Here is a 10,856-nt window from a genome sequence, read left to right as displayed (position 1 = left end):
GTGGCTCCCATCGTCTATCGGTAGCCGTCTTACTGCTGGTGGGCTACTGAGTGTCTCTTTTGCCCTGTTTTTTCCACGATCCTTGGTTGCGTCGCCTCACCAAATGCCGGGTTGCGAGACCATGACCCCCTCTCTTGGATCTCCTCATTTTCTCCTCTACGACCCTCCCCCTTTGAGGATTCCTCCCCTTAAATAGCATTGAAGGCTCGTCGATTGGATCCTGGATATGCTCCATAGGTGGTGTAATCACGATCGTCGTCTGTTGGTCTCGACTCTGAGCTTTACGGTCGCTTGTGGAATGGAGATAGATGGGGGTATAGATGTGCGGATGTGGTTTTATTTAATAGTAAGTGGCTTGCCTCTGTGTTGGATGGACAAATTGTTAGCCTTGTACCTCTCTCCTCTGTATTATTTTTTCTTCCTTTTCCCATCCTCTTCTTCTCATATTATACAACCCCTGGTATGCCGGGGTGTACTTGTATTGGCGACGCTTTGCCTCTTCCATTAGTATAGTTGGTGGAGATCCCCCCCCCGGAAAAATTAGCACTTACCAAATAGCTTGTCAGCAGCTCTCTGCCTTCCATACCAAATAGTGCGATAAGTTATCTATATCTTGCACTTGTGCTTCCTTAACATCCATGGCACCCATCCCAAGCTTCCTCTTCAATAGGGGGATGGCCCTCTCAGCAACCCAAGCTATATTGGCCATTTTCCCCTTGACTATGCTTCTTGAAGCACACTTGGGAACCTCATTATTTATTTGAGTCTGCACAATAGTACACCTTTCAGTTATTTCTACAAAGCATGCTACTGTGAAATGCATATAATTTAAAAAGTTAGTTAAAAGTAAATGTACCCTAACACAACCACAATCTTGTGTCCTAACTCTAATAACCCATGGACAGCCACTAACCTTGCAATATCCCCTAATATCTTGTTTCATCAGACTTCTCAGTTCCAAGCTCAAACTCCTCAACTATGGCATGCCATCTAACTGCTAACCTAAATTCTACCATAGAAGGATAAACTGTGCCCACAGCCATGTCTGGATTGTCCCTGTCCCAATCCATAATTGGCTATGTAGCCTCATTATCATCAACATGAACACCTGCCTCACTCATATCCTTTGCTAGCTCTGCAGAAATGCCTGGAATAGCAGTTTCTTCTCTAGCAACTTCAAAATGCCTGGAATAGCAGTTTCTTCTCTAGCAACTTCATCTGCTATTTCACCTACTTCTTTGAATCCCATTGCCTCATATACTTCATCCTCGTTAGCAATAACAAAAACTTCACCATCTTGTTCAGGATCAGGGAGAATTGTCAAGGTAGTCCAGTCTACTACCTCAAAAGTTTGCTCTGCCTGATCATGGGATTTAAATGTGTCACCTGCCCCTTCGGCAAAAGATGTAGGAAAGGAGGTCTGCGCATGTGCTTCACTAGTCACACCAGAAGTGGCAACTGACCTAGCAGCCTGCTGTAAAGGAGAATCTGCCTGCTGGTACCCATCCTTGTAAACTACTTCAACCACAACATTTGCAAATTTGTCACTAAGCCTGGACTGAATCATCTTTACAAAATGGTCATTCGTTCTGATTCTCCATTACGCAGCACTATCTGAATCAACTGACCACACTCGCACTGTCGGACTAGGCCCCCAAATGATCTTGCTTGTCATATCACTAAGAAAAATCATCCATATTGTATCCACTAGAGCTATCCACCCAGATATCATGACACCGCTCAGGAATGTCCATGAAGCCATACTCCAGATCCGCCTTATATTTCTCGCATTTAACAACTATTCTAAACACATTGCCAGGATTGATCCTGGCAGAATCAACAAAAAAAATAGACTTTGGAGTTAGAACAAACTAACCCCCAAATATCGATCCTACACTACACATGCTTCAGAACAAGGGTGGGTACATGGTTCACTTACCACGGCGGGCAGTCTGTAGGATCCATGCTTTCTAGACCATCCACTTTTTAGCAGCCTACCATTCACAAACGTAATGATGTTAGATCCCACGGCACAAGGATTCCATCAAAGAGGAGGGCAACCAACGAAACGAATCAAGGGAGAGAGAGGAGCACGTACCAGGGGCAGGGTGGTCTTTTTCCGTTCCTTATACATGATGGCACACCGACATGGAGTGCCACGTCGTCAAAAATGACAATTATTTTGAGTTTTGCAATTCACGGTGGCAAAATATATAGAAACTTTCATAACGAAGGCAACTGAAAGAGTGCCAGTGGAAAATATGGCAAAAATTTAAATAACATGCGTGGCGGCTTGTCAGATCGGAGCCGAACTCCGACCCAGCCAGCCCAACCATTGCGGCTTGGTGCCACCGCCTGTGGTGGTGGCTAGGCCTCTGACTCCGCTTCTCTCTCAAAATGCAACCGGCGCGGGCCAGTTAGCTAACTCACTGGGCCACCCAGCGCCGTTAGCCCACATATTTCAGCATTCCAGCCCACTCGCCAAAGCGGTCATATGCGGGTTAGCCTACACAGCCCGCACAGCCCACATAGCTAGCATATCTCCCATCGCTCAATCCTCCTGTAGCACAGCAGCCGTCGTCTCGGCCGCGCTCCGCAGTGCCGCCGCCATGGAGAACCCTAACTCCATCCCACCGGCGTCGCCTCTTTCCATTGTGACGATTCCTCCACGTGCGCTGCCTCCGTCGCTGCCGTCCGTGTCCGTGGCCGTGGCCGAGGCCGTGCCCATGATAGTACACATGATAACATAGCTGGAAATATTGCAGTGGACGAATCTGATTGCATCTAGTTGTGCTGCATCTACTACACTGTAAGTATTATCAACTGATAGGGATTCTTGCAGTTCTGTTCATCTTTGTTTAAACATGTACTAGTTAACTTGCAGTGTAATCCTGATATATGGTACTGTAGTCAATTGCTTCCATGCACAAGATGATGTTGACTGTTTAGAAAAATTGGCAAGCAACATCCTTGTTGGCCTTTGCTATTAATTTTGATTTCAAACACCATGATTTTTATTAGGCTTAGGTGTTACAACGACTCAAATGGAGCTGTTTGCAGTGATCCTTCCATACACAAGTTAATTTGTTATAGTGTGTCAGTATCTATGCAGTTTGCAGCCTAAAACTCTGAAAACAAATCAAGTAGTAGCTGTTCAATGGAGCTTATTTTTTAGACTTCAGACCTTATGTGCTTGTCTTATGAGAGTTTGTTGAAAGAATATGATGTGGAGTGGATACAAATAGAACAGTAATGTAACTAGGTGAGATTAAAAAAAAGGCACATGACTTAAGTGTGATCTTTTGCTGCAGGTTTTTGCTATAAAGCAGCTTAATAGGGATGGGCTTCAAGTAAACAGAGTATTCTAGTAGAGGTCCTCATGATCAATTTATTACATCATCAAAACTTGGTTAATGTCGCAAAACAGTGCTCAGCTTGGTTGATGTCACAAAAGGAAGCTCAAGATGGCTTTGCTAACGAGTATTGGTCATTTATCAGTATCTAAGAAGTTAATTTGCTGTAATAAGCATTTATTAATTAATTTAGCTGTATCCTTTCGTATACACGGGCTGCGTCTAAAACTGTGATTGAATCTTTGGAGCCGCAACAGCAGACTGAGGAAGCTGCGTCTAAAACTGTGACTGTAATTGAATCTTTGGAGCCGAAACAACGAGCTGAGGAAAACACTATCTCTTTGTTACATTATTTACTATCTCTTTGTTACGCTTAGCAGTAGAGCTGAGAAAATTGTGTATCCGCGTCACTTCACATGCATGCATGGGGGGCTCTTGCATGTACCCGCGTCATCAAACGGCATCTTGTGGTTGCCGCAAAATGCCTGCAAAAGGCTAGCGGGTGCTGCGGACGGGTAGTGGGTAATAGGCGTATTTCTGGAAGGCGCCTCCGAGCAGGCGGGAGGATAAGGGGAGTTGCCGCAAGCAATGGCCTCTATCCCAATCGAATTCAGCTAGGGAGCCCAACACAAGCACAAGTGGAATCAGGAATGGCCATGGCGGCCGTGGGCATTGCCGGCGGCGCACTGGCGCCCCTCCTCCCCACGCAGCGCGGCGGCCGCCGCTGCGCGGTCTCGTTCAGGCGCGCGGCGTCGGTGGCGGTGCGCGCGGCGTACGAGGCCGGGGTGGGCGTGATGGCGACCAAGGTTGGGATGATGACCTACTTCGACCCGGCCACGGGGAAGCCGGTGCCGGTGACGGTCGTCGGGTTCCGGGAGGGCGGGAACGTGGTGACGCAGGTGAAGACGGCGGCCACGGACGGGTACGACGCCGTGCAGGTCGGGTACCACGGCGTGCGCGAGGACAAGCTCACGCGCCCGGAGCTGGGCCACCTGGGCAAGGCCGGCGCGCCGCCGCTGAGGCACCTGCAGGAGTTCAGGCTCACCGCCGTCGACGCGTTCGAGCCCGGCCAAGAGCTCGACTTCGCCGAGCTCTTCAAGGAGGGCGACCTCGTCGACGTCACCGGTAACTCCATCGGCAAGGGGTTCCAAGGTACAGCAATCTCACACCTCCGATTGCAATGCCATGGACAACAACAGTTGCCCACATTTCTGCAAGTTATGCAGTCGTATCATTCCATCTCATGAAGCATGAAGTTAGTTAGCAACATCAATGGTTTTCTTACAATTATTGGCTTTGCAACCCCAGTGCCATTGTTTTGTATGCCCATTCCCATCGGGCCACCAGCACTATCATGAGCTGAAAATTGTATGCTTCCCAGTTCTTGGCAGAGCTTGGTTGTAGTTTCAAGCACTTGCATTTGCAATTGCAATGGTGGTCGTGCCAATGCTATGCAATATCCTACCGTGTTCTTGATTCGGTCGTCGTTACTTGTGAAATTGCACAGGTGGCATCAAGAGGCACAACTTCAAGCGTGGGTTGATGACTCACGGTTCCAAGAGCCATAGGCAACTGGGTTCCATTGGTGCTGGAACAACGCCTGGGCGGGTGTACAAGGGGAAGAAGATGCCTGGGAGGATGGGAGGGACCAAGACCAAGATCAGGAAGCTCAAGATTGTCAAGATCGACAATGACCTCCGGGTCCTCATGATCAAGGGCGCCGTACCGGGAAAGCCTGGTAATCTCCTCCGCATCGCCCCTGCCAAGATCGTCGGCAAGAACATCCCCAAGAACTAGAATTTTTCACTAAACTTTGAGTGTTCCCCACCCTGCTGGCTGCTGCAAACTGGATGTAATTTCTTCACCAATTACCAGTTTTTGTACACACAAGATTTCAGATTAGTAATCACCAGATAGGAGTGTTATCGTCCATTATGTTAATCGCCTGTCCATTTGCTTTCTTTGGACTGAATCTCTCACCAGATGCTTGGGTGGTAGATCTGCTAGCAGATTCTGTTGTACTGTGCGGATCGCTGATTCAGGAATTGCTGAAGAATAAGTAAGATCATGCCACAATGTCTAATGCAACAATGTCTGATCTGAAGCTGCCAAATGCAATGAAAAAGGAGGAAATGCAAAGAATAAGAAACATGGCAGATATAAAATATGCAACAGGGACAAGTCAGGGATAACTCTGACGTTAACGTCAAGCCTCCACCATATCTAATGCACTTAACCGAAAAAAAATACAGATTACTACGACAGCATTATCAGCAAAGAATATGGACAATGAGCTGAACATTGAGTGTTCTGCGGTTCTTAGCAAGGCTTGGTTCTAGTTTCAAGCGCTTGCATTTGCAATTGGAATGCCACTCTTTGTGAGCCATTTGTTCTCCTACATGATGGGTTCGCGGCTACTGGTGGCGTTACGCAGGTGGCATAATAAGAGGCAACGAGGCATAACTTCAAGCATGGGTTGACGCGCGGTTCCAAGAGCCATAGGCGGCTTGGGTTAACATGGAACGCCGGCGTGTACAAGAGGAAGATGCCCGGGAGGATGTGAAGGCACCAACACAGAGGGGTAAGCCGGCAACCTCCTCCGCAGTGCGCCTGCCGCCTACCAAGATCGTCAATTCGTCGGCAAGAACAACCTCAAGAACTGATTTTTTTTAGGCCTGTTGCATAGTTGGTGTGATTCTTTGCCAATTACTTCCTCTGTTCTAAATTATTAGTCATTTTGATTTTTTCTAGATACATAATTTTTACTATATATCTACTTATCTAGATATATGTTATGTCTAGATATATTCTGTAGTAATGCGTGCAGATTGAGGAATTGGTAAAGAATCACAGACCGGATGCCAGTTGCCAGCACTGTCAGACCGGATGCCAAATGCAATGAAAAAGGAACCAGGTAATAATGTAACAAACAAGAAACATGACAGATATATGTGCAACAGGGACAAGTTAAGGATAACGTTTATGTTAACATAGAGCTTCCACCACAGCTAATTGTACCTTAACAACTGAACAAATACAGGTTACTGCCACAGAATCATCAGCGAACATAAGAGCAGAGACTTTTTGCATCCTTAGATAACAGATTATTGGGTCTGACAAGGTTTCATACAAGTCATCCATGCTTGCAGTCTAGAAAAGCACAGAACCTAAAACCGAATAAGAAACAGTTTCTGCCAAATCAGCTAGTTCCTTGACCACAATTGTAGATATTGTTCTGCCCAAAATAGTATGTACAAATGGTGCATCACTGCTCAACCTGCACAGAAAGAATGACCAAGCAAGCAAGTTAGGAACAGTATAAAACTGCTATTACCTGACAGATACTGATTGTTTTTCTTTAACCAGTAAATTGAGATTTAGGAGAAAGCAATACAGTATTATACCAGCAAGTCTAAATGCTGGATTAAATTTTTTCTGTTCAGAATTAAGGCCAAGCAGCAAGTACCAGTTACAAAAGCCCATCTAACAGCAGTTTCTGCAGTGAGATACCGAGCTGACTGCCTAATAATGCAGCAGACTCTGAATCCCTTACAATTCCTTCTTTAGCTAGGGTCTGAAGCCAGCTTTTGGTGGATAAAATGCACAGGAGTGCATCTACACTGTACAGCAAACTCGCCATCCTTTTTTCCTTTTGCATCCCTGCTCTGTATATCAATTCCTTAATGCAATAGATTCAACTTCTTAAAACACATATGCTGTGTGTGTTTGGGTGGGGGGGGGGGGGGGGTCGGTCTTATAAAAGTAGTGTTGTTCTGCCTTTTGAGAGACCAAACTCTGTAAGAAGAATCATGTTATCAACCCCACCAACCAAATCCAAGCCAACACCAGGAACTAAGTTATGCAGCAGCAGCAACAACAACATAGCCTTTTTTCCCCAAGCAAGTTGGGGTAGGCAACTAAGTTATGCACACATACTAAAACAAAAGAGCATCTACTTGCAAATATTTGCCTTGTAATAGCAAAAATCACAAAGTTGTTTACAAAGTTACCTCATGCAATGCCATCGCAGGCTGATTAATCACTTCCAAAATCTTCAAAATTAACACCCTCAGATATTGTATCTAGCCGCCTATTTCCTATTTCTGATAATATTAAGGAAAACATTAGCAAATGGAGCATTGTGGTATTGTTCCAAGTGGTTGAGGGAAGGACAATGGTTAACCTGTATGCTCTCCAGTGGTAGACTCTGGGAAGTTGTTTGTCTCAGAAGGAATAAAAGGGGATCGGCCATAATTCTCTAGTATTTCTGCACGTGAAAGACATAAGATGCCTTAATGCATGCATTACACAACAAATGTATAAAATAGCAATGATGAAGAAAGAAAACAATAGAAAAGCAATGTCGTATAAAAGTACCTGCACTTTGGCTGAAATCCTCTGTCAAATCCGAAAAGCTGAAATTACGAGGGATCTGGCTCAAGAAACCAAACGAAGGTGGTTCCACATCCAAAATTGGATCTCCTAATTGTGGTCCATTCAACTCAGAACTGCTAAAAGATCCTCCTGATACATCTCCAATTGACTGCTCTAGGAACACATTCTCATTGCCGAATGCAAAATCTGAGCTGCCCGAGTAGCCAGCCTCTGTCTTTATTGTTGTTCCATTGTGTCCATTAAACTGCCCAACAGTAGAATTATGTGCTGCTAGCAGGCTTGATGAAGCATCCATGCCACTAGGGAGGCCATGAACAACTTTACTGGCATAGATAAATTGGTCACTGGATGCAGCACCATTTACTATACCACTAGAACCTCCATTACGCAGCAAGCTATCTTGCATTGCAGTACTGGGGATAGTGTCTGGCAGAAAGGGCACATTTTGGTTCACTGGGACAGGCAACATGGACTATATTAGAACTCATCACTTCCATTGGTTTTATAAGTCATATTTCAGGAATGCGATTAAGTAAATCAGAAGATAAATATAGTAAATGGTTTATGGAAATGACCATAGTATCATTGTATTTATGTCTTGAGAATAAACAGCCATAATGATATAATAGTTTAAAAGAAGTTATTGTAACCGCTGGCAGTTAGTGCAGATGTATAGCTGCTGAAAAAAAGAAGCTTACATGCGCTAGAGTTTGAGCCATTAGGAGCAGTGGGAGGCATAGAAGGTACTCCAGAAGGATGATCTTTACTCATAATTTGATACTGCTGCTCAAGGAGCTTATTGAAGGCTACTATTTGATTCATAAGCATTAGCCTGACATAGTATGCCTTAAAAAACTCACGATTCTCTTCCTCAAGTTTCTGCCACACTGGAGAAAAGAATGATGAGTAAGTAAGCCCAAAATGAAGAAACCATTGTTAATATTATAATGATGGGACGGCACAATATCCTTGGAAATTTCCTTGAGAAAGGCAGGTATTCACACCAATGAAAAAATCACATAGCCCAAACCACTTCCAAAAATCCAAACATAGAAAGTTTGCAGAGCAAATTGCGCATTGATGAATTGATTATAGGACAGAAATTGGTTGACAGGCTGATCATTTGTGGCTGAGTCATAGCTTCTAGGTCCATGACAGAGAACATTCTTTTGTTTCTGGTTTACAGTTGTGCATGTTTATTCAAGTTGCCCAAAGAACGGGATGATAAAATGATGGTCCAATTAAAATGAAAATAATACATTCTTAGATTAAATTAAATCAACAAAAAGAAAAAGATATCAACTAAGCAATAGATGTCTTTGCCCCAATAGACGGTAATAGTTGTTCTCAACCAATGAAAAAAAAGGGGACTCCCAAACTCCGGAGTGACGTCATCATGACAATAGCTTCAACAAAATAAACATACAATACTCAAATATAATAACTTTTTCCCTCCAATTTCAAGGAAATGTTATGCTAAGTGAATCTACAGTGGCAGAGCCCACAATGTTGCAATCATGATGCACTGCCGTTTACAGATTGGAAATCTTGTTAAATTAAATAACTACTAGTTTTGTATCTACAAAAACTGCCATGTGCATAACTTGTGAAATGTAAAGTGAAAATTAAGAAGGAAAGGGACTATTGTGCATACAAGACTACACGAGTATTACCAAGTTCAGTGAAACTAGGTTCTATTTTTGCCTGCAAAGATAGAGTATCAACCACTTCTTTCTGGTTCATATAGAGCTGAAGGCAACGTTCAATGAGATTCTGGACCTGCAAAAAAGACTCTGCAAATGAGAACTTCTTATAGGAAAACAGAAACATATGCAGTGGTCATTGCTGATTGAGCATAGATGAGATAAACAGATGCAGGTACATTTCAGGAACCATAAAATGCAGTTATCTGCATGAGGTAAATTGGTAACAGACGAAGCAGTCGAGGCAAAATGAGAGTGCAAGCACAAGTAATGATAGGATAATTAATAAATACATGCATCCAAAAGCGCAAAGCGACAACGGGAACACACAGCTTTTCCTTTAATACACACCATTCTTACAGGTGGCAAACCTAAATTCGCCGATCCTCTCTTCCCCATGCACGCCTCTTCCCCTACATCAATTCACTACCAGCCCAGCAGTACTATAAGATCTAGTGTGCAAGCAAAGCCTTAATGAGAGCATACAATTGCCGCAACAACATAACCATTTGTAACCCTAGGCCATTCCATACTTCTGAGACCAAAAGAGAAAAAAAAAACTAGGAAGCAGGATGAACGAGGAGAAAGGGAGTGGGATCATGATGAGGGTGCTCACAAGCTGTATGTCCTGCCGCGAGACCTTGCGGACGTCCTCCCCTCCCGGCATGGCCGACACTCCTCAGGTCCCCCTCCGCCCTAAATCTCCCTGCGAACGCCAAGCCAGAGCGAACTAATAAGTAAACGAACAGATAAAAAACTAAGCGCCGCGAGAGACGATCAATCACGCGGCGTAATCAACCGAACCAAGCTCCAGCAAACTAGAGAGGGGAGAAGCAGGGCAGGAATAATCTGATCCAGCTGGCCCCGCCGTGGGATCGCACAAGTGTCGCCCTCTCCCTTACCTTGAACCGGAGGGGGCGGAGCAGAAGCGGCGTAGTACGACGGAGGGACGGGGTGCAGCCGGCCGCGCGTGGTGTCTGCGCGCGTGATCGGGTCCCGGTCTCCCGGAGGCGGCGGCGGCGGCGGCGGCGGAGAGAGGTGGGGCGGAGGAAGGCGATGGCTCAGGCGATCAGGTGGGGCCGTGGGGGCGCAGCCAGGCCGAGGCAGGAGGCACCAAAGGGGGGAAGCGGCCGAGTTGTCGTTGGTGGGGTTATGTAGGTGTGTGTGTGTGTGTTATCCGGTTTAACAAAACGGGAAGTGGAGGCCGAGTGGGACGGACACACCCCCATTCCGTGCAGGTCAGCTCAGCTCAGACCACACACCGGCCTCAGAACACTCCATCTTCTTTTTTTTTAAATCCGTTTTAGTTACCTGCCAGTGTTTTACTGTTTTTACCGTAGAGAGAACTGTCCGATCTACCGTGACAAAATGGGAATGCTAAGACATTTGCTCGTTTTGGAAAGGC

The 10,856-nt window shown here is 45.3% G+C and overlaps 2 protein-coding genes across 3 annotated transcripts; one reads left to right on the top strand and one right to left on the bottom strand.

The window, feature by feature from the left end:
• The first annotated feature begins 3,882 nt into the window (after positions 1-3,882).
• LOC120654603 (50S ribosomal protein L3, chloroplastic-like) lies at positions 3,883-5,316 on the top strand. The gene is made up of 2 exons (XM_039932174.1): positions 3,883-4,505; positions 4,861-5,316. The coding sequence occupies exons 1-2, from the start codon at positions 4,004-4,006 to the stop codon at positions 5,148-5,150; spliced, it is 792 nt and encodes a 263-aa protein (XP_039788108.1). The 5' UTR covers positions 3,883-4,003; the 3' UTR covers positions 5,151-5,316.
• Positions 5,317-6,276: 960 nt separating this feature from the next.
• LOC120654601 lies at positions 6,277-10,579 on the bottom strand. 2 transcript variants are annotated; one of them, XM_039932172.1, is made up of 8 exons: positions 10,354-10,579; positions 10,068-10,157; positions 9,422-9,527; positions 8,447-8,635; positions 7,731-8,201; positions 7,537-7,620; positions 7,364-7,456; positions 6,277-6,630 (listed from the first exon to the last, which is right to left on the bottom strand). In XM_039932172.1, the coding sequence occupies exons 2-7, from the start codon at positions 10,116-10,118 to the stop codon at positions 7,389-7,391; spliced, it is 969 nt and encodes a 322-aa protein (XP_039788106.1). In that variant the 5' UTR covers positions 10,119-10,157; positions 10,354-10,579; the 3' UTR covers positions 6,277-6,630; positions 7,364-7,388. The 2 variants fall into 2 exon arrangements, with proteins under 2 accessions (XP_039788106.1, XP_039788107.1); XM_039932173.1 differs by having other exon boundaries at positions 10,068-10,147.
• Positions 10,580-10,856: the final 277 nt, after the last annotated feature.

This window comes from Panicum virgatum, chromosome 1N (assembly GCF_016808335.1).
Source record: "Panicum virgatum strain AP13 chromosome 1N, P.virgatum_v5, whole genome shotgun sequence".
Lineage (NCBI taxonomy): Eukaryota > Viridiplantae > Streptophyta > Magnoliopsida > Poales > Poaceae > Panicum > Panicum virgatum.
This window is presented reverse-complemented; position numbering and strand designations above follow the sequence as displayed.